Source organism: Rhinoraja longicauda, chromosome 12 (assembly GCF_053455715.1).
Source record: "Rhinoraja longicauda isolate Sanriku21f chromosome 12, sRhiLon1.1, whole genome shotgun sequence".
In the NCBI taxonomy this organism is placed as follows: Eukaryota; Metazoa; Chordata; class Chondrichthyes; order Rajiformes; family Arhynchobatidae; genus Rhinoraja; species Rhinoraja longicauda.
This window is the reverse complement of record NC_135964.1, coordinates 11865466-11890040: the sequence shown is the minus strand read 5'-3', so window position 1 is coordinate 11890040 and position 24575 is coordinate 11865466. Positions and strand designations below refer to the sequence as shown.

General features: G+C 44.2%; 1 protein-coding gene across 5 annotated transcripts in view; it reads left to right on the top strand.

The window, feature by feature from the left end:
• The window catches only part of ildr2a (immunoglobulin like domain containing receptor 2a), an 88783-nt gene that overhangs the window by 39454 nt on the left and 24754 nt on the right, over window positions 1–24575 (top strand). For 4 of the 5 annotated variants that reach the window (XR_013547891.1, XM_078409033.1, XM_078409034.1 and 1 more), the window contains exon 4: window positions 18056–18112. The exons of the other annotated variant lie outside the window; for it this stretch is intronic. Coding sequence is in view for 3 of the 4 variants with exons in the window: in XM_078409033.1 (XP_078265159.1) it covers window positions 18056–18112 (57 nt within the window). In the remaining variant the exon portion in view is untranslated. The remainder of the gene's footprint in view (window positions 1–18055; window positions 18113–24575) is intronic. 5 annotated transcript variants of the gene reach the window in all.

Below are 24575 nucleotides of genomic sequence, written 5' to 3'. Positions count from 1 at the left end.
ACTAACTGAGAATGTCGAGCAGTGGAAATATGTTTAATGCTGTCATGACAACATTCAGAAAATCTCCAGAAAATACAGCTGTCACTCACTGCAAGATGAGAAACTGATTCTCCAGTATTATTAAAAATAAAGAATATCAGTCCAATCAGTTCTGAACAGAGATGACAATGAATAAAAACATATTTAGGTTGTTGGTTTTTATTTTACAAACATCCCACGCTGTTCTATAAGGATTTGAATTCATGTTAAAATTCATTTGGTTCACACCACTTCAAAAGCGCAGTTTTCCACATCACGCCTGCCTTTGAAGGTGCTTTTGTGATTTTAGTTGGCAGAGAACTCTGCACTTTGTTGGGATTTCTTTAAACCAAACTCTGACGATGAGTCCCGACCCGAAATGTCACCTATCCGTGTTCTCTAGAGATGCTGCCTGGCCTGTTGAGTTACTCCAGCACTTTGTGTCTTTTTCTGTAACTAGCATCCGCAGTTCGTTCTTTCTCTGAAGCTGCGGCTCACAACCTGCCGTGTGCAGACCACCGAGAGGGTCTCCAGAGATAAATAATAACACTGCTTAGCACATTTGAACTGCCTTAAATCCCCACACATCTTCAGCATAACCATTGGGAATCGTAGTCATACAGCACAGAAACAGGCCCAACTCATCCATGCTGACCAAGATGCCCCATCTAAGCTGGTCCCACCTGCGTGTGTTTCCCATGTCCCTCTAAACCTATCTAGGTACCTGTCCGAATGTCTGTTAAATATTGTTATTGTAACTGCCTCAGTTACCTCTGGCAGCCCATTCTATCTACTCACCACCCTGTGTGTGGAAATAGTTCCCCCTCTGGTTCCTATTAAATCTTTCCATTTCCACCTTAAACCCATGTCCTCTTGTTCTTGATTCCCTTACCCTGGGAAAACCACTCGGCGATGGGAATGAGGAGTCAGCACAGTTTTGTGCAGGAGAGATCATGTCTCATAAATCTAATTGCTTTTTTTTTTGGCGAAGGCAACTAAGAAAATTAAAGACAGACACAAAATGCTGGAGTAACTCAGCGCATCAGGTAACATTTCTGGAGAAAAGGATTAAGTGTAGGAAGGAACTGCAGATGAAAATTGATATGGGCAGAGCAGTATATGTGGTTTACATGGACTTTAGCATAATAAGCTGATCCAGAAGGTTAATGCACAAGAGACCAAAGGTATGTTGACAAACTGGATCCAAAATTGGCTGAGTGAGAGGAGGCAGAGGGTAGTAGTGGATGGGTGAGCTTCTGACTGAAGTCTAGTGAGTAGAGTACAGCAGGGTTCAGTGCTGGGAATTTTCTTGTTTGTTATATACGAGATTTCTTTTAATTGGTCTCTTCTAATTCTTGGTTGAAAGTATATTTAGTCCATGTAATGTTCATCAATTATTTTGGCCTGTAACAGGTTTGCGAGGGATATAAAAAGTGTGATTTGTACAACCGTGTAACAATTTATCCATCAAAATATATGCAGAATGAAAGTGGACCGGCAATAAAAAGCTACCAGTTCTTGGAATGCAGAATTGGGGTACAAAATGTATGAGTGAGATAATTCCCAACAATCTTCTGGCTGGGTTGACCGGACTTGGTGGGTCAGTAAGCTTCCCATTCGCTTATCCGTTTATTGTTCCCCACCATTTTTCTTTCAGTTGCCTCTCTGGGCTGTTCACAAGCTGGGAGGCGACAATGAAGCATTGTTCACAGAGCTGCCGGGGCTCTGTCTGGAACTGTGACTGCGCTGAGGGGAGGTGGTCTCCATACAATTTTCCTTTCAACCCTTCCACATTCATCCCTAAATTTCAAAACCTTATTTCTGTGTAAAGCTTCATTTAAGGGTGCCTGGAAATAACTTTCCAAACCAAGATAAGAACAAGGTAGCCCACTGTCGAATGTGATTTAAAAGTGAAGGTCCAATATAGAGACAGTTTTAAAGGAGATAAATTATTTTCATGAACGAACCAACTTCCCCACCACTGCAATCCAAGCCAATGTTTTGGTCATCTTATTGGGCACTCTGTGTAATATGGGAACAAATTTAGTCATCACAGGACACAGTGGCAACAGATTTATTCTTAAGGCTACAAATAATAAGCTGTAAGGAGTGAGGGGGTTTTGTTGATTAAGGTCTCTGCTTCCAGTGTTTCCATGGCAACCACATTTACAAAGCTCTTGTTGCTTGTTAGGCCTTTGATCTTTTCAGAAGTATTTCTTTTGTGCGGCTGCCTCCCTCTGCTGGTTTATGGAAGGCTGTAAAAGCTTGCAGAGAATCAAAATTGGGAAACTAGAAATAAACAAATTAATTGAACATACATCTGGCAATAAATCTGTGCCCACCTTTTATCTCCAGTGGAGAATGTTTTCCTAAATAAACAAACATGCCAGTGTCTCTGATGACCTGTTGTCCCCAGGAGTTGAACGAAAACCAAGTTGCAATCGGGGAGCTTTCACTGGCTGGAGTCTCTCAGTATATCTGCTGTTGCTATGACAACACTTGGGCTAAGTGAAGGTTAGAGCCATGGGTCAAACAGGAATTTTACTCCTGCCTACAGATTGCCGTAGTAAAATAAGAAAACCGATTATGTCGAAAATACATTTTGGAATAACATGCATTCCACAATCCCCAGATGGTTTTAAAATAATGTTACTTGAATCATTCAGTAAGCATTGTACATGCACTCCGTATTGTTATATATACTCTGGTAGATACAGAGGCGTGTTAAAGACATTAATATTGCTTTTTAAGATGAAATAATAGAAATAGGTGCTGTAATAAGGGGAGGAATACAATTGTGCAGATGTGGCTTTTACACGTTCTCTCTGTGACCACATGGGTTTCCTTGGGGTGCTCCAGTTTCCTCCCACATCCTAAAGATATGTGGGTTTTGTAGGTTAATTGGCCTCTGTCTGTAAATTGTTCGACAGTCAGTATGGAATTGGTGGGCTCTTTATTACTGAGACCATTACATAATGAGACAATTGCAGTAATCTTACATTTCTGTTCACTTCTGGTGATCAGTATTATCTACAGTGTTATTACACACGTTTAGCAATAGCTGGTTAAAACAACGGCCAATAGTTAATATATCACTTTTCAAGAAACTTAACTGGGTTTGCTTGTTCCTGCTGAAACCAATTTTTTAGGTTAAGAAAAACATGCAACACTTTACCAATTCTCTAATGGCGATCAAGTTTTATGTCTAATGGCGATTAACTATATTTAAGTTTTTATTTCTCGATCAACACAGTCTCCATTATCGGAACATGCTCAGAAGTGCAGAGGAGCTGTCATGGGCTGTTGAATTCCGTCAGCCTCTCCTGCAGACTCTGTTGTTGTTGTTGTTGTCGATTCCACTGCTCCATCTCTGCCCCCCACACCAGCTTACTGCTGTTAGTGTGATGAGAATGTTTTTTATTGCAATTCTACGGCCTCTTGGAATAATAAATAATAGATAAATGAAACCCATGCACCTAAACCTTGCTTTAACAATATTTTTTGACTGCACGTACTTTGAAGGAGAGAGAGGTTTTGACTGGGAGGTGGAGGAATACTGGTAATTGTCAATTTGGATGGCTTGTACATATTTCCACAGAGGCTTGAACACAGTGGGATTGGTAACAGGTGCCTGAATGCTCTTCACACATTGTACACGATAACTCAGAATAAGAATACATCCACTCTGGCATGTCTGACAGATTATTGGATAAGATTTTAAAAGCAGATTGGACTGCAGATGCGAGGCGATGGGGAATGATCAAAGAAGTCGTTTGTGACAAAATACAAAGAGCGTGCACGTCAACCTCTGTTACTTGTTAAATTAGCAGCACAGATCCCTCGGCAGCACGTACTTTGTGTGGGAGAAGAGTGGAGTGTGGGAGTGGGGCGATCCTTCCCAGCTTGAGCCACCATTTCGGATCTTTTACCACAGGACCTTTTAATTAACTGTCCATCAAATTGCTTTCAGACTCCTTGGTGTCCCCAGGAGTGTTTATTTTCTGTGGTGATAGACTCCAGCTGCTCTGATCCGCCAACATCATTTGTGTTTTCACAATCCCATGTGTTGCTAACAAGAATGCTAAGTCTGCTTTTATTCTGGTTAATGCTGAGTTCCTCCAGCACTTTGTTTTCTGGTTAAGATTCCAGCACTGCAGTCTCCCACCTCTCCGAATCTTTCCTTCGGCACACACTGAAGAGCACTGCATGAAATGTAATGCATTAATTTTATTTTTATTAAATGTATTTGAAGATGTATTTACAAGTATTCTCATTTTGGAATTATTTATCAGTGAGCCAACAGTTTTAAGAATAGCTCTTGTCAGATTTTCATGTCTGAGAATTGGAGTGGACAATATATCTGAAATTATTTTAACAAATATATTTAAAAACGGCTTCTGATGAAGTGTCACTTGCGAGAAGTATAATAATGAATGAGGTAAGGATTTAAGTTCCAAAAGCTAAATACCACAGATGCGGTAGTAATTTAAAACACAAACTGAGGTTGCTGGAAATACTCAGAAGGTTAGGCAGCATCTCTGAAGAGAAAACCAATCAACATTTCAGGTCAATTACTTTGCATCAATGGAATTTGCATTATAATTTAAAATCTGGAGGAAAGCACTATAGTTTCACTTCCACTATAGACAGATTGAATGAGGTGCATAACCCAACCAAAAGCAAAGTACAGTGGATCTAATAGCAGTTCCTATTTTTTCATTGCGTTAGGCTACCTTGGAGCATTTTGTATTTTATATCTTGCTCCCTTAGATAGCCATTGGGAATGTATTTTCTGAAGTAACCCACTGATAGCAAAGTACTCTGAAGTGCCACAGTGGTGATGAAGATAAATGGATCTCTGCTTTCTGAGCACGCAAAAAAAACCAGTGAAATTAATGACCAGTCAGTTTATCATTGGTGCTATTCATTTATGGTTGTGGTTCGAATAAGAATGGTAGTCCTCTCCAGTCCTCCTACCAAGATTGACAACATCTACCTACTCTATAGCATTGCATCTCCTGAAATCAGAAGAGCTGTAGCCAGTCAAAAAGAACGCATCAGAGAATGAAAGACCCCCTTCATGACCACCGTTTGCTACCTCAGCGTTTGAAATCACAGAAGTTTCCTCTCTTCTGTCCATCCCCTGGACTGCAGTGCATCGTCCAGAAGGCTCAAACTCTGGGAAGAGAGACTAGAGAAATCTCCGGAAAACACTCACATGGCAATCGATCCCTCTGAGAAACTCCCACCAGGTTCCGACCAACCGTGGATAACCTGGCGCACTCTCAACAGACTGCAGACGGGCATGGGGAGGGGCAAATTGAACATGCTGAAGTGGGGATGTACTGAAGATGCGGCAGACTGCGAGTGCGGATGGGGCCTCCAGACTATGGGACATCTCCTGAGCTGTGACATGCTGCATGACACGTGCACTGTAAAGGATCTTGCATGAGGCCAACAACGTGGCACTAAAATTTGCTCGCTATTGGCAAACAGTTGTGTTATGACACCATTTTTTAAACACTCTTGTCCTTCAACAAATTGTGTCATTCTATCCCCAACATTCACTTGGAGTCAGAGTTTTACAGCAGGGCCCAAATTGCCCACGCCAACCAAGAGGCACCACAGACACTAGTCCCAACTGCCTGCGTTTGCCCCATATCCTTTTAAACCTTTCCTATCCAGATTTCCCCAGTGTGGGACGAATAAAGGAATATATTATTATTATCCATGTACCTGTTCAAATGTCATGACAGTACCTGCCTAAACTACTTCCTGTGGCTGCTCATTCCATATACCCACCACCCTCCATTTGGGAAAGGTTGCCCCTCCATTTGCTTTGAGATCTTTCCCCTCTCACCTAAAACCCGCATTGTTGCTTGATGTCTCCTGCAACAAGCAGTGCTTGCTCAGACTGCTGTACAGAAACATCAGCTCAGTTTGTCTGCTGAGTTCAGAAGGATCATTTCAACTGACTATTGTGTGGCTTAAAGTCAAAGAACAGTCGAGAGTAAGAGCACAAGAAGATTTGCAGAGCCACATAGATATATAGCCCAACGTATACACTAACTGTTCGATGACGTTGAGCTTGGCGATGGTAAGGCCTTCAATGTTGAGCTGCAGTAGCGCTAAACCTCCACAGTTGGCGGCTTTTGACGGTGCCGCCTGGCCTGGGGAGGCATGGCGTTTTGCGGTCTGCAGACGTGGCAAAGACATTAGTTTCGCTTTAAGGGCTTATGAGCCTGTAAGCTACTCGTGGGGGAGGCCGCGTAGAGACTGTCTTTGTCTCCTCCTTAGTCACATAGTCACCAGTTGCCCCAAATACCGGCCACCGAATGGTGAATTAGGTCTGATTGACCTGGACGATGACACGTTCGTCTGACTCGCCTCAACGGAGTTGCAGGTCTAAAAGACATACGACAGAAGAAGAAGAAGTCCACACCAACAATCATTATCCATTTTACACTAATCTTACATTAATTTCCACTATTATTCACCCTACATCCTCATTCACTCACCTCAAATTCACCTGCACACCAGGGGCAAATTACAGTGACCAATTAACTTCCCAACTTGCATATTCAAGATTCAAGATTCAAGATTCAAGATAGCTTTATTTGTCATCCAATATTGGACGAAATTCAGTCACCCACAGTCCAACAATAAAAGCATTAAATAAGCATTAAAATTACACAACCCCAAAAAACCCCCAAAACACAGTCCAACAATAAAAGCATTAAATAGGCATTCAAATTACACAACCCCAAAAACCCCCAAAACACAGCCCAACAATAAAAGCATTAAATATGCATTCAAATTACACAACCCCAAAACCTCCAAAACACAGTCCAACAATAAAAGCATTAAATAGGCATTCAAATTACCCAACCCCAAAAACACACAAAAAAAGAAACATCCATCAAAGAAACATCCATCACAGTGAGTCTCCTCCTCCAGTCCTCTCTCTCCTCACTGTGATGGAAGGCCACAATGTCTTTCCCTTCTCCTGCTGTCCTCTCCCGCAGTCAGGTTGTTGTGGTTGCAGGCCGCGCCGGACGGTCCACAGCGGGCCAAGCCTAAGGCGCGTCGCAGCCGCTCCCGCAGCCTCCGAAGACGGCCGGCTCCGCCGATGATAAGTCCGATCCGGGGGCGGGCGAACACGCTGTCGCTGCCGCGGTTGTTGCACGTCGGGGCGGTCGTGGCTCCCGACATTGAAGCCCCCGCCCAGCAGAGAAATATCCCGCGGCCTATCTTAGGCCGCGCCGGACGGTGAAATGTCCGCGACCCAAGCCCCGCGATCCGGGGCGGGTGAACACACTGCCGCTGCCGGAGCTCCCGATGTCGGCATCCACGCGGCCCGAGCCTAAGGCGAGTCGCAGCCGCACCCGCAGCCTCCGAAGACGGCCGGCTCCGGTGATGGTAAGTCCGATCCGCGGGCTCTGCGAACCAGAGCCCTGGAGGCCGACAGCTCCAGGAGTTGGGCCGATGGTAGGCCGCAGCAGGAACGGAGACAACACCCAGAAAACAAAGGTCGGGTCTCCGTTCGGAAGGGACACATATTTACAATGTTACAGTTCCCCCCCTCCCCCCCACATACACACATAGTACACAAACACAAAAACACCACATCACAACTACAATTAAGACCAAAAAAAAACCCAAAAAAAAAAAACCCAACAAAAACACAAAGACAAATGGACCGCAGGTGAGCCGCAGCTGCTAGGGCAGCGCCGCCATTTTGGTCAAGAGCCATATCTTTGCGAAGTGAGAGGGAACCAGAGCATCCGAGTACAAACTCCACACAGACCCACTGAGTTACGTCAGCACTTTGTGTCCTTTTTGAAGTACATATATATTGCTTTAGTGTACTTCACCTCTGACGAGCAAGGCAGGTTTTAGATCTTCTGCTAACTATATTTAAACATGACACATCCCATTATATTCAGTGACGCATATTCATTGGACTCCCACTCTCTGGTGTTATTTGTGAAGCCTTTATAACCCATTTAGTCATTGACTGGATGCTTCATTAGTCATCAGTAAGAATGGGTAGATCAATGGGCCAGATGAAGTCATAGTCTTACAACAGGGAAACTGGCCCAACTTACCCATGCCAATCAAGATGCCCCATCGACACCTGCCCGTATTTGGCTCGTATCCCCCTAAACACTTCCTATTCATGTACCTATCCATATTTATTTTAGGTTGTTATTGTACCTCCCTCAACTCTCTCCTCTGGCAGCTCGTACCATAAACCCACCACCTTCCGTATGGAGGAAAAAGTTGCCTCTCAGGTTCCCATTAAATCTTTCCCCTTTCACTTTAAATCTGTGCCCTCTGGTTCTTGATTCCTCTACCCAGGGGAAAAAGACTGAGGATTTACTTTACCTATTTCCCCTCATGATTTTATACACTTTTTTAAAGATTTCCCCTCAGCCTCCTGCACTCCAAGGAATAAAATCCTAGCCTGCCCAACCTCTCCCTATAGCTAAGGCCCTCGATTCCAGGCAACAACTGTCGTAAATTCAATTGAATTCAATTGAAGATTCTGATATTGGTGGGTTATAGAATTATACAGCAAGGAAATAGGCCCATCAGCCCAACACATCCATGCCAACCAATACTGCCTGTCGAAGCTCGTCCCATATCCCTCTAAGCCCGTCCAAATCTGTAGGGTATGGCACTTTTTTTCAAATTGGTGCTACATCTATCTATATCTATCTATATACTAAAACTCTCGTTTGCTGGTATGTTTGTTCCTGAACTACAGCCAAAATGGTACACGATAGCGCAACAATTTTAGGCCCACCTTACTCACCGTCATCCCTTTGGTGTTAATGGAAGAAGTTTCATTGAAATTGGTGCTATATTTTTTAAGTTATTGACATTTTAGTTTAAATCTATCTCTTCGAGAGGGGGAGGGAGGTTGAGGGGGAGAGAAGGAGGGAGAGAGGGGAGGGGGAGGGAAGGAGGGAGAGAGGGGAGGGGAGGGGGGGGGAGAGGGTGCTGCACCAATGCAGGAGGTTTGGGCCCAACGGGTCCACTTGGTCTAGTTAGCATTAAAGACAGCAAGATCTTTAGATAAGAACCTACAAATGCGAGAATCTTGAGCAAAAGGCAAAGTGCTGGAGGAACTCCATTGGTCAGGCAGCATTTGTGATGGGCGTGGACAGGCAGGGCTGTGGAGTCGATACCCAAAACGCCCGACTCCTTGATTTCTTGTATATCCGACTCCGACTCTGACCCCGACCCCTAGGTATAATAATTCTAATTCTACGTAATTCCGATTTACGTCCCTGGAACACCTGGATAAGAGAGACACCTACGCCAGTCTCCTACTCATAGACTACAGCTCTGCCTTTAACACCATTATCCCATCCAAGCTCATCACCAAACTCACAGGACTTGGTGTCAGCGCTCATCTCTGCAACTGGATCCTCGACTTCCTGACCAACAGACCCCAATCATTGAGGATAGGGGACGTTTCATCCTCAACGATAATCCTCAACGCTGGTGCTCCGCAAGGATGCGTTCTCAGCCCCCTTCTTTACTCCTTGTACACCCACGACTGCAGCCATGTACAAATCTAATTCAATTTACAAATTTGCAGACGGCATCACCATTGTGGGCCGGACATCAAATAATGATGAGACGGAGCACAGGAAGGAGATTGAGAACCTCGTGACCTGGTGTGGAGACAACAACCTTTCTCTCAAAGATAGACACAAAGAACTGGAGTAAACATTTCGGGTCGAGACCCTTCTTCAGACTGAGAATCAAGGGAAAGGGAAAGGAGAGATATAGACGGTGATGTACAGAGAGAAAGAACAAATGAAAGAAAAATATATTTAAAAAAGTAACGATGATGAAGGAAATGGGCCATTGTCAGCTGTTTCCTAGGTGAGAATGAGTGCAGACAATAAGACTCATCAAGATGTCTTTGAAGCTGGTACTTGAAGTTAGAGAAATCAATATTCATACCACTGGGGTGTAAGCTGCCCAAGCAAAATATGGGATGGTGTTCCTCCTATTTGCGTTTAGCCTCACTCTGACAGTGGAGGAGGCCCAGGACTAGGGTTGCAAACTGTCCCGTCTTAGCCGGGACATCCCATATTTTGGGCTAAATTGGTTTAGAGTCATAGAGTCATAGAGTCCTACAGCACAGAAAGAGGCCCTTCGGCCCATCGTGTCCGCGCCGCCCGTTACCAACACAGTCTAATTTTAATCCCATATTCCCGCATTTGGACCGTAGCCTTGAATGTTGTAGCATTTCAAGTGCCCATCCAAATGCCTCTTAAACGTTGTGAGTGTTCCCGCCTCCACCACCACCCCAGGCAGTGAGTTCCAGACTCCAACCACCCTCTGGGTGAAAAAGTTCTTTCTCACATCCCCCCGAAACCTCCCTCCCCTTACCCTGTATCTATGTCCCCTCGTTGTTGAACCTTCCACCAGTGGAAGAAGTTCCCCGCCATCTACCTTATCTATGCCCCTCATGATCTTGTACACCTCGATCATGTCCCCTCTCAGCCTTCTCTGCTCCAGGGAAAACAACCCCAGTCTGCTCAGTCTCTCCTCATAGCCGAGGCCCTTCATCCCTGGCAGCATCCTGGTGAATCTCCTCTGCACCCTCTCCAAAGCTATCACATCCTTTCTATAATGTGGTGACCAGAACTGTACACAATACTCCAGCTGTGGCCTCACCAGTGTTCTGTACAATTCCATCATTACCCCCCTACTTTTATATTCGATGCCCCGGCTAATGAAGGCCAGTAACCCATATGCCTTTTTGACCACCCTGTCCACCTGTCCTGCTGCCTTCAAGGACTTGTGTACCTGTACTCCAAGGTCCCTCTGTACCCCTGTCTTCCCTAGGGTCCTTCCATTCATGGTGTACGCCCTCTCCAAGTTATTTCTGCCAAAGTGCATCACCTCGCACTTTTCAGGATTAAATTCCATCTGCCACTGCTCCGCCCATCTGACCATCTCATCTATATCTTCCTGCAGCTTGCAGATCCCTTCCTCGCTATTCACCACCCCCCCTACCTTTGTGTCATCTGCAAACTTGCTGATCATGCCCTGTACGTTGACATCCAGATCATTTATGTAGATTACAAACAGTAAGGGACCCAACACCGATCCCTGCGGCACCCCACTGGACACCGGCCTCCAGTCACAGAAGCACCCTTCTACCATCACCCTCTGCCTTCTGTCACTAAGCCAGTTTTTTTATCCATTTTGCAAAGGTGCCCTGGATCCCATGGGCTCTTACCTTCTTGACTAGTCTCCTGTGTGGGACCTTGTCAAAAGCCTTACTGAAATCCATGTATACCACATCCACTGCACTACCCCCATCTACCTCCTTGGTCACCCCTTCAAAAAATGCAATCAAGTTAGTCAGACACGACCTTCCCTTAACAAAGCCATGTTGACTATCCTTAATTAACCCTCGATCCTCCAAGTGAAGACTGATTCTGTCCCTCAGAATCTTTTCTAGCAGCTTCCCCACCACCGATGTCAGACTCACCGGCCTGTAGTTCCCAGGTTTATCCCTACTGCCCTTTTAAAATAATGGCACCACATTAGCTATCCTCCAGTCCTCCGGTACATCCCCTGTTGCAAGAGAGGCTCTGAAAATTTGTGCCAGAGCCCCCGCAATCTCCTCCCTTGCCTCTCTCAGCATCCTGGGATACATCTCGTCAGGGCCCGGAGACTTATCCACTTTTAAGCCTGCCAGAGCCTCCAGCACCACCTCCCTGTCAATAGCAATATGCTCAAGAATATCACAACCCTCCTGCTCTATTTCTAAGTCCGCATCGCCCTCCTCCCTCGTAAAAACAGATGCAAAAAATTCATTTAAAACATCTCCTACATCCTCTGGCTCCACACACAGCTTTCCACTATGGTCCCTGATGGGCCCCACTCTTTCCCTCGTTATCCTCTTACCCTTGATATACTTATAGAACACTTTGGGATTTTCTTTTATTTTGCCCGCTAGTGCTATCTCATGGCCCCTTTTTGCTCTCCTAATTTCTTTTTTAAGAACCGCCCTACACCTTCTGTATTCCTCTAATGACGTCTGTGCCTTAAGTTCTTTATGCCTGCCAAAAGCCCCCCTTTTTTTTCGAATCAATCCTACTATATCATTCGACATCCAAGGTTCTTTGGACTTGTTTGTCCCACCCTTAAACTTTAGGGGAACATGCTTCCTCTGTACTTTTTCAATTATTCCTTTGAATGACTTCCACTGTTCTGATGCGGTCCTCCCCACGAGAAGCTGATCCCAGTCCACCAGGGCCAACTTCTGCTTTATCAGATTAAAATCGGCCTTGCCCCAATTTAGAAATTTTCCTCTTTCCTCTGGTCCCTCTTTATCCTTTTCCATTACCACCTTAAATATCACTGAATTGTGATCACTGTCACCAAAATGCTCTGCCACTGACACTTCAGCCACCTGTCCGGCCTCATTTCCCAAGATTAAGTCCAATACCGCCCCCTCCCTTGTTGGACTTTCAACATATTGGCTCAAAAAGCCCTCCTGGATGACCCTTAGGAACTCTGCACCCTCAGGGCCCTTGACACTTTGGCTATCCCAATCAATATTCGGGAAGTTGAAATCCCCTACTATTACTACCCTGTTGTTTTCACACACCCCCGAGATTTGCCTACAAATATGTTCTTCTATTTCCCTCTGACTGTTTGGGGGTCTGTAGTATACACCCAGTAAGGTGCATGCCCCTTTTCTATTTCTCAATTCCACCCAAATAGCCTCATTTGAGGAACCCGTTAATATGTCATCCCTTCTTACAGCAGAAATAGATTCTTTGATTAATACTGCAACACCCCCTCCCCTTTTTCCCTGCTCTCTGTCTCTCCTGCCCTTCCTTCAACCATGTTTCCGTAATGGCAACAATGTCGTACTCCCATGTGTTCAGTAACACCTTCAATTCATCCCCCTTGCTTCCAATACTCCTTGCATTAAAATAAATGCCGTTCAGACTTGCCCTACCCCATTGTGCTGGGGCATTCTTGTTCTGCCTCCCAATCTGACCAGTTTTTTCCTCTATATTTTCCTTCTCCTCACCCCCTATACTAGCTCCATGCTGTATCCCAACCCCATACGGGACAGCTCTTGTCCCATATTAGGCCCCTGAGGCGCTGTAGGCCCCAACGCTGTAGGTCCCGACAGTTTAGGTCCTGACACTCTAGGTTTCCGACATTTTAGCTCTGGACAGTCCAGGTCCGGAGGTCCGGGCGCCGTCTAATCGAGGTTGCATAGCAACCCGCCTCCCGGTCCGGGCAGCCGCCATTGGTGGAGCGGGAGCACATGGCCGCTGGCTGGTTGCGGAGGGTGCAGGGCGGTGACATCTCCTTGTCCCATATTTGGGAGTGAGATAGTTGGCACCCCTACCCAGGACAGAAAGGTCAGTGTGGGAAGGGGAAGGGGTATTAAAGTGTTTGGCAACCAGGAGATCAGGTAGGTTTCGGCGGACTGAGCAGAGGTGTTCAGCGAAACGACTGATGGGGTGGAAGGTGAGGACGAGGGGGACTGTCCCTATTGTGACTGGGAGGAGTGGGAGCAAGAGCGGAGCTGCGGGATACTACGGGCATCATCTATGATGGAAGAAGGGAACCTAAACATTTCTCTCAATGTTAGTAAGACAAAGGAGATAGTGATCGACTTCAGGAAGTGAAGTGGTGAACATACCCTGGTTTGCATTGACAGCGTTGAAGTAGAGATTCCTAGGAGTAAATATCATCACCAACTTCTCCTAGGCCACCCATATTGAAGCTACGGCCAAGAAAGCACACCAACACATCTACTTCCTTAGAAGCTTTAGGAAATTTGGAATGTCCCCAACGTGTGTGTTATTGCTTATTTTTATTGCTCTTATTGTTGGACTGTGGGTAACGGAATTTCATCCAAAAGACATTTTTTGGACGACAATAAAGGCTATTCTGATTCTGATTCTGAACTCTCAGCAACTTCTGCAGATGCGTTGTAGAAAGCATTTTATCGGGAAGCATCACAGCATGGTTTGGGAACAGCTCCATCCAAGACCGCAAGAAATTGCAGAGAATTGTGGACACAGCCCAGACCATCACATAAACTAGCTTTCCTTCCATTGACTCCATTTACACACGTTGTCTCGGCAAAAAAACCCAGCATAATCATGGACGAGTAATAATTCCCAGCTATTATTAGGCAACTGAACCATCCTACCAACAACTGGAGAGCAGTCCTGAGCTACTATCTACCTCATTGAAGACCCTTGGACTATCTTTGATCGGACTTTACTGGAGTTTATCTTGCACTAAATGTTATTCACATTATTCCCTTTATCATGTATCGGTACCCTGTGAATGGCTCAATAGTAATCATGTATTGTCTTTTCCTGAATGATTAGCATGCAATAAAAGCTTTTCACTGTACCTTGGTATACCTGACAATAAATTAAACTCAAATTAGTTTAGGAACTCCTACAACAGTGAACAATTAAAATGAATTGATCATTTTCATCAGAAATTATCTTAAAGGATCACGAGATATCAACTTAACTGCAAATAGACGAAAGAAAACCTCAATCTTTTATTTCTCTTAAAGAAGACTGAAGTAGAGGTTAGGGTGTGAATTTATTTTAATATAACAGTGCCATCTAGTGCTTTTAGATGATGGAAAAGTGTCATTCATTTTTGGGGGGAAAAGATGGCACTGGACTACCTCAGCTGGTCAAGCAGCATCTGTGGAGAACAGAGTGAGGTGATGTTTCGGGTCAGGAACCTTCGTCAGAACTTTGTGTCTATTTTTGTAAACTAGCACCTGCAGTTCCTTGTGTCATAAGCCATGCTGTGCACGTTTCATGCACTGTCAGCAAAACTGGAGCTTCTGGAGAAATCTTTTTCATTAGTATCTGGAAATATATATATAAAACTAAAACTCTCACCTTGTATATTTGTGCTTATATTTGTTTTCGAAATACAGCCAAAATGGTACACGATAGCGCAACAATTTTAGGCCCACCCAATTCACCATTCCCCCATGGTCTCAATAAATCAAGTTTGGTTACTTTTTAAAAACAATGGACTTAATAAACTTCAATAAATGCAATCCCCCTGCCCCCCCCCCCCCCGCCCGGAGGACTGGCACCCGTCCCAACGTGCCCCGTGCCTGACCTTCCTCCCGTGGTGCAGCGTGGCGGCAGAGGGTCCAACAAGATGGCTGTCGCCACCGTTCGCCATCGAGCTGCAGGAGAGGTTTCGGGTCCATGGCTCGCTCTGGCCGCGGCGTTGGCCTCACGGGGCCGAGGTGAGTGGCTCCCTCTCCCCTTCCCTGTCCCCCCTCACCCACCCACGGCCCGGGGACACTCCCCGGCCAGCAACAGGTCCATGGATCGTCAGTTGGGGGAGGGTTGTCGGGCCAGCAGGAGAGGTTTGCACTAGGGTTGCCAACTGTCCCGTATTAGCCGGGACATCCCGTATATTGGGCTAAATTGGACTACCCTTGTTCCGTATTAGGCCCGGGGGGCGCTGTAGGCCCGGACACTTGTAGGCCTGGGGGCTGCTGTAGGCCCGGACGGTGTAGGTTCGGAGGACCGAGCACCGCCTAACGGAGGTTACATAGCAACCCGCCTCCCAGCCCAGGCGGCCGCCATTGGTGGAGCGGGAGCACATGGCCGCTGGCTGGGTGAGGTCACGTGGAGTGCGGGGCGGTGATGTCACCTTTTGTCCCTTTTTTGGGAGTGAGAAATTTGGCAACCCTAGTTTGCACCTAACGGGGGTTGCCGTGCCCGCAGGACCACGCCCTTCTAGTCTCATGATAAATCCAGGAGCACTGTGTAGGGGCTGGGAATATTTGACCTTGATTAAAGGCTCTGCACTATCGCAGTGATATTCTGTGTGTGACATGTCCCAGACTACTCTTCAATGCTGTAGATATTGATGAATAATTCACTGAATTCCCTTTCCTGATCCTTGCCTTTGTTTTGACAATCACTTGTGTCCTGCCTGCAGTGAATACTGGTCATTAATCACCCATAGCTGACGGTGGCTCGGGCTACGTGTGGTACAACAGCCCACCACGACAAGTCTTACACTGTGGCACAGGAAGGCTTGCAGACTCAGAGGGGGCAGTGTCTCTCTCCCAGCGCTTGTGATTTCCCTTGTCTGATTGGCAATCCTTTTTTCCAGTTGCATTGTGGCTGCCATGAGAGGTCTTTGGGCACTAACTTGTTTCTGAGCAGTCGTAGTATTGATTTATTATTGTCATATGTAACGAGATACAGTGAGTAGCTTTTGTTTGCATTCTATTTAGGTTAATCAAATCATACTATGAATGAGTACAATCGTTCACATGTACAACAGGCAGTGCAAAGAGAAAAATACCAGAATGCTGAATAGTTTTACAGCATTTTAGCGTTATAGTTACAGAAAAAAGTACAATGTCTACAATGAGGCGAAGAAGGTGTACGGTGTGCTTGCTTTCAAATGTCAGGGCATTGAGTATAGGTGTCAGGAAGTCATTTTGCAGCTTTATATTATTTTGGTTAGGCTACGCTTGGAATATTGCATGCAGTTCTGGTCGCCCCATTAGAGGAAGGATGGGGAGGCTCTGTAAAGGGTACAGAGGAGATTCTCCTGAATTAGAGGGTATTAGCTACAGGGAGAAGTTGGGCAGACCTAGATTGTTTTCATTGGATCGGCAGAGGTTGCGGGGAGACCTAATAGAAGTATATAAAAGCCAAATACTAGAGGACATATTTTAAGGTGAGAGAGTCCAGAACCAGGGGCCATAGTCCAAAAATAAAGGGGAGGCCATTTAAAACTGAGGTGAGAAAAAACTTTTTCACCCAGAGAGTTGTGAATTTGTGGAATTCTCTGCCACAGAAAATAGTGGAGGCCAATTCACTGGATGAATTTAAAAGAGTGATGGATAGAGCTCTAGGGGCTAGTGGAATCAAGGGATATAGGGAGAAGGCAGGCACGGGTTACTGATTGTGGATGATCAGCCACGATCACAATAAATGGCGGTGCTCGATCGAAAGGCGAAATGGCCTCTTCCTGCACCTATTTTCTATGTTTCTATGTGCGGGGCAAGTTTATTTTATACAGTGCCTGGAATGTGCTGCCAGGGGTGGTATTTGAGGCAGAAATGATAGTGGCATTTAAGAAACTTTTGGATGGCATATGGATATGCAAGGAAAGGAGAGATATGGGTTATGTGCAGGTAAATAAGCATTGGTCTTAGCATCATGTTTGGCACAGACATTGTGAGCCGAAGGGCCTGTTCTTGTGCTGTTCTATGTTCTATAGTGAGGGACATTGGAAGATCGGAACTACAACCTAGCTTACGGGAGGTACACTCGAGCTTAATGTATGATCAATGTGGTCACTGCAAGATTTGTCTACGGGTCCTGGTGAGAACCACTGAGGTCTCATTTTGGCCAATGAACTTGTGCGCTAAATGGAGAGATTTAGACCAACAGTGCTTTTGGTGTGGGGATAGATTATTGCATTCTATTCATCTCAAATCATTTTAAGTGGAGTAAATATTCTGACCACAGACTAAAGAAAAAGGAGAGAGTATTTCATATCTTTACCCTACCATTCTTCATCTTCTCAAACAAACATTAAATGCGGCGGAGATACAAAATAATAAAAGTAAGTAATTTAATCTAAACTTCTGAGTAATTTGGAATAATTGTTGCTGGTCTTTGCACTAAAGCAGATGGAAGGTTTAGTACAGTTTATTAAAAATTCCAGGTGTCTCGTTTTTTTTCAAATCCCTTTTGGATATTTTCCTCTCTGCTGATCTGTCAGAATGACGATGGGTGTGTAGAAGGCAGCAAATGGGAAGAATGACATTGGTATGAATGAATGCAATCGTTAGTACATGTTTTTCACATCCAGCATGCAGTAGTTAGAAAACCTGGGCATGTATCAGTCACAGATGCATATTAAGTTGTACTCTATTTATGCATTGTAATCATATCTCTTTTCTCTCTTTCTCTTTCTACCTCTCTCTCTCTCTCTGGTTTCCTAGGTAGGAGTGAAGTGGTTGCAGATCTGTTACCCAATTTTGATGTAGAGATTATGCCAGGTACTGGTATTTCTCATGAAGACCATTCACTCCCCACCCCTTTCCCATAAGCTGTGCTCATGATTATGTTGTTTTATCTGCATCTCAAAGGTTGACATTGCAAGCAAATTGTTATCTTAATGCTTTTGTAACTGCATCTAGATTTATATATCAAATGGATGTGCCAGCATAGGTTGGGTGAGAAACAGCAGATGCTTTACCGAAGGAAAGTTTGAGAAATAGCTGCTGGCGATTAGATACCAAACTGGATAATACTTGAAGTATTGAGCAAGAAGAGAGGTTTCCGGTTTTCAAAGACATGACAAAACACCACAATGTTACCAGTTTGTTGAAGAGGTAGCAGAATATTGGGTTGTATAGATTGTCAAAGATCACTTTCAATCTGTATTTAGCCATTGTGAGATCATATCTGGAGTTAGGCGTGCAATTTTCTTATTTGTACAAAACCCATAATCAATTATTGTAGGGATAGAGAGAGAGAGAAGTTAATCTATGATTAATAGCATTGTTTAGTTGGCAGCATATTGTGCTCTTTCAAAATTAATTCCATTGAAGCCAACAAAATGAATTTTGGGCATACATTGCCCATTGCCCCTGTGCGGTGGTGTGGTGCAGTTATTGAGTGGGCATGAATTCCTGGCATTGATTCCTGAACTGTTAGGACTGATTCAGAAAGGTTGCAGCTTTACCCCCTTGGAAAAGAGTGTAAAATTATGGAAGGTTTGGACAAATTTAGGATAAGAAAATAACCAGGAAGTACAGGACGAACCGTTTTTAAACTAAAAATGTGATATGTGGAATGAGTCACTAGCACAAACAAGAAAGAAGTTTTTAAAAAGGATGGGTTTTGGCCAGCATTTCAGGCCGAAACTATTTTGCACATTTTAGAAATGTAAGCATCAGATGCTTTGGATTAGGTGATTTGAGGGCAGCATTCTTTTACTTCTGCTTCTGGTTTACCTTTTTTAAATCATTTCAAATCAACAAAAGCCATATATTAACTTATGTTGCAAACTATCCTCTACTTAACTTCCTCCAGGTGATGAAATTAATGTACATTTTATGACAATTGGCAATATAAAACTGCACACGTAAATAACATTTTCACAAACAAGATTGCATTCACACTAAAGTCGGCTCTCAAAAGTACAAAGAGTGAAATAAGAAAGCATGAATTTCTATAGGCAGATGTTGCTTTGAGGCTCTTTTGAGCTTTTTAGTCCGTTTCTTTGAAGCTGATAGAGTAGTTTTACCCAGTTAATTGTTCCTACATTGTGTGTACCAGGCTTCAGCTTCTGTTGAGGTTCAGCTACACAGAAAATAGATTTTTTTTCCCCTTACTATTACTTGTCAGAGTGGGTTATGTAAATCACCAGGTACAGCACAAGAATGCAAATACTGTACACTGCAATACAGTTTTCTCGAGCAGCGGATTTGTTTCAAACAAATATACTTGATAAGTATTTATGATCTGAATCTTTGACTGTGAAATCTTCCCATTAATAGGTGAAAACCAGGCTACATGTTGGGAAACTTCGTTTAGACCTGATCAAATAGGGTGCCCTCAACCTTGTTCTCTTTTCAGAGAACACAGGAAGAACTGTTTAATTGCCAGGATTCTGGTGCCTTCAGCAATATTCAGAATGCAATAGGCAGTACAGTCAATCAAATCTAAGACAAAGCCATTCCCACACTGACCTTTCTGTCCTCGGTCTCCTCCATTGTCAGAGTGAGGCCAAATGCAAATTGAAGGAACAGCATCTCATATTTCGCTTGGGTAGCTTACAATCCAGTGGTACGAATATTGATTTCTCTAACTTCAAGTAACCCTTGCATCTCCCCTCTCCCCACCCCTCCCCCACCCAAGTCGAACCAGCCTCAAAGTTGTCTTGTTGAGTCTCATTGTCTATACTCGTTTACACCTAGGCCACAACTAACAATGGCTTGTTTCCTTTATCTTTGTTACTTTTTTGCATATCTTTCATCATCTATCTATCTATCTATCTATCTATCTATCTATCTATCTATCTATCTATCTATCTATCTATCTATCTATCTATCTATCTATCTATCTATCTATCTATCTATCTATCTATCTATCTATCTATCTATCTATCTATCTATCTATCTATCTATCTATCTATCCCTCAGATCTCAGATAAATATATATATAGATATATATATATATATCTGTATGTATCTCTGTATGTATCTATATATGTATTTCTGTGATTTTTGCCAAAAAGGTAAACCATAGCGCCACAATTTTTGTGCCATCTTTATAACAAGTTTCATTTAAATTGCTCTTATATTTTTTAAGTTAGAGACATTTTAAAGTTCAAAAATCTCACTTCTAAAGACATTTTTCCAAGTGGTGCTGTGCGTATGACGTCACCATAGGGCACGCACGGGCTCTCTCTTCACTTGCCCAAACAAGATGGATGCCGTTAACGAGTCCGCCGCCTGCCCTTCTCCTCTCTCGCCTGTGGGGGTAGGGGTGGAGAGTGTGGGGGAGGAGGGGGAGGGGGAGGAGGGCAGGGTGGGGTGGGGAGGAGGGAATAGTGGGGGAAAGTGGGGGTGGGGAGGTGGGAAGATTGGGGTGGGGGGAGTGGGGTGCGGGCAGGGAGAGTGGGGGAGGGGGAATAGGGGTGGGGAGGTGGGAATGGGGGTGGAGGCAGGGCTGGGGGGGAGTGGGGGTGAGGGCAGGGGAGGGGCAAGTGGGGGCAGGGGAGGGGCAAGTGGGGGCAGGGGAGGGGCAAGTGGGGGTTGGGGCAGGGGAGGGGCAAGTGGGGGTGCGCAGGGGGGATGGAGAGGGTCAGTGGGGGGGGGAGGATAAGGGAGATTGAGTGGGTGGGTTGAGGGCGCTACACCAATACAGGAGAGGCTTTGGGTCCAGGGCTCCTCAGTCACACCCTCTCCCCTTCCCTAGCCCCCCTCTACGAGGAATGGGCACTTGGTCGAGTTTATTCTATATCTCTCTATATCGCCGTTTCTATCTCTCATTTCCCTTTTCCGTGACTCTCAGTCTCAAGAAGGGTCTCGACCCTTCGAGACCTATTTTTCTCCAGTGATGCCATCTGACCCGCTGTTAGTCCAGTTTTTTGTGTCTATCTTCGGTTTAAACCAGCATCTGCAGTTCCTTCCTACACAAAGGTTCCACTTGTTGAGTTTAGCCCGGGTGTACAGAAGGTCTGTTTTGTTTTTTGAGTTTAATTTTATTAATAACTGTCATATTAATTGTAATCTTTCAGGGGCTGACCAGCGATCTTGTCAATATCCTTATCCTTTTATATTTTTGCCGTTGGAGCCTCTCCACTGGTTAACTTGGTAATGGTAACATGGAACTTGCTTATTCTGCCAGTAGATCCCAGCTGGTGCCAGCCAGTCTGCCTGAACTGCTGACTTCACTTCGTCAAAGCCCTCAGCTTTCACCTAGTTTCCTCTTCCGTTAGTCCATTGTGAATTAATAAATAATTGCCCTTCCAACACTTGTAACCTTACACTTCATGGAATCCTTTTATATAATTGTTGCAGAAAAAATAGTGCACGCTGTTCATTTCTCCCTGCTTATGGGCCACATAGGCTGAGAAACAGACTCCTGGAGAAATGTTGCTCCTCTGCCAGAGCATTCATTCCCTGTTCATCAGCACTGGTGACAAATGTGATTCCAGTTCAAGTTATCAGTTTACTTTAAATTCCACTGATTTGTACTGCCCCGTGGTTGTTCATTTCATAGGATCAAAAGCTCATCTGCTTGGGTGAGGAGCAACATTTTAAAATGAGTTTGTGATATTCTAAGAACAATTTGGTGTCAAAAGCAGCATGAGTCAATCTGGGATTCACAATTATTCGAGCAAAGGAACAATCCGTTTGGATCGTTGTCATATAGCACGCAAACAGGCCCTTTGGCCCAACTTGTCCATGCCAGCATCTAAGCTGGTCCAATTTGCCCACCTTTGGCCCATATCCCTCAAAACCTCTCCTATCCATGTCCCTGTCCAAATGTATTTTAAATGTTGTGATTGTACTTGTTATTGTATCAACTACTCCTGCACCTGTTTTCTATGTTTCTACTTCCTTTGTTCCATATTCAGCTCGTTCCATACACCATCACTCTCCATGTGGAGAAATTTAGATAATATGTGCAGGAGTAGGCCATTCGGCCCTTTGAGCCAGCACCACCTTTCAATGTGATCATGGCTGATCATTCATAATCAGTACCCCCTTTCCTGCCCTCTCCCCATACCCCCTGACTCCGCTATCATTAAGAGCTCCATTTAACTCTCTCTTGAAAGCATCCAGTGAATTGGCCTCCACTGCCTTCTGAGGCAGAGAATTCCACAGATTTACAACTTTCTGAGTGAAAAAGTTTTTCCTCATCTCCGTTCTAAATGGCCTACCCCTTATTCTTACTCTTTACTCCTGACTCTTACTCTCTGACCCCTTACTCTTTGCCCCTGAAGTTCCTATTAAATCTTTCCCCCTCACCTTAATCCTCTGTCCTCCACTTCTTGATTCCCCTACCTGGGAAAAAGTTATTTGATTGCCCAAATGAGATCAACTTGCTGGAAAATAATGAAAATGCAATGATAATTTAATGTGCTCCAAGGAAAGATCAACTTTGCTTTACTTAATTACATTTGGCACCCTAGGTTGGAGAACTATTATTTTACATGTTCTTATTTAGAAGCCTCTTTCACTAAAGATAATTACTTCTGGCTACCAGCAGTAGAAAATCAAAGCTGATTTGCATTTATGTAGTTACTTATCACATCCTTCAGAAACATCCCAAAACACTTTACATTAAAATACCTTCTTGGCAGTGTGGTAAATGTTATTATGCATGTAAACATGGGCAGTTGATTTGTAAACAAGGTCCCTGACGACAATGAAGTGATTGTCAGTTGAAATCTGGTTTTGTGGGTGTAAAGCTCTTGGTCCAATAGCATCATGAATCCTTAGCATTGTGGCAACAGACAGCAGAACGCATTTCACAGAATCTTATCTACAGAGGACAATCCCAGTGCATCAGATGATTCCCTCCCCCCCACCCCCAAACCTCAAATATAACTTGAATTCCAAGATAAGATCACTATCAACTGAACTAAAACACAAAGTGCTGGAGTAAATCAGCAGGTCAGGCAGCATCTATGGAGGACATATTTAGGCAACGTTTGGGGTCAGAAGCATCCCCACTGAAACATCGCCTGTCAATTCCCTCCACAAACACTACCTGACCACCGAGTTACTCTAGGACTTAGTGTTTTATTCAAGATTTGAGTAATGGCAGTTCCTTCCAAGATCATTCCAAGGAGAAACTGAAGATTACTGTAGAAAAAGTAAAACATCAGGCTTTCAAAAATACACAGGAAAGAGCAAAAGAAAAGTGTTTCGTAGCAAATAGAATGATAACCGGGGAAAAAATAATATAGGCCCCTGGTTCTGCTTCATACTCAAAGTGGTAAAAGTGTAATTTGTGGTACAAGTACATGAAAATGTACAAAAATGCATCTGTGGGAAAGATAAACAATATGTATACTTCATGTTGACGAGCTTCCATCAGAACTGGGACTAAAGACGCTTGAATAGCAGCAATTGGCTTTGGGTTAAAAGGAAAGACAACAACTGTGAAGACAGGAGGGTGTGGAACTGAGGGGGTGTACCTGGGATACTCTCTGGAGACGTTGTGGGCTTATCAATAAAATGTCAAAGAAGGAGGGTGCCCACCTGATGACCCCAATGATGTACCGACCCTCCCTTTCACCACTCCAATCCCACTGCCAACATCAAGAGTGTCGACTCACCACAGGGATTGAAACATCAAATCCTATTAGCTCGACTGGCAAGGAGTCATCGACCTGAAATGTTAGTGTAAGAAAATAACTGCAGATGCTGGTACAAATTGAAGGTATTTATTCACAAAATGCTGGAGTAACTCAGCAGGTCAGGCAGCATCTCAGGAGAGAAGGAATGGGTGACGTTTCGGGCCGAGACCCTTCATCAGACATGTTATGTTAACATTGTTTCTTTTCTCACAGATGCCGCCCGACCTGCTGGGTATTTCCAGCATTTTGTGTTTTTATTTCAATGCTGTTCATCCAGATTGTGGTCATTTATATCAGAATAATCTGATCAAACACACAGTCACAACATATATTTTACACCGCTCCAGGGAGAGTTTTATGTTATCTTAAATATTTCACTGTTGAATTTCAGAAAATATTCTTTGCATTTACCAAATCTTTCAGAAGCACCCTTAACAGTTCAGATACAATTAACCTTTTTTAAGAGTGGTGGGTGGTGTTGTACAGCTAAATGGACCAGCTGTTTGGTTCTTGTGGCACTTCAGTGTCATCAATAACAGAAAAGAAGTAATTACATGATGCAGTAATTAACAAATGAAATTGGATAAGATAATTGAGTTGAACTTCACATGAATGTCATCAGTTGCCATAAGAGCATT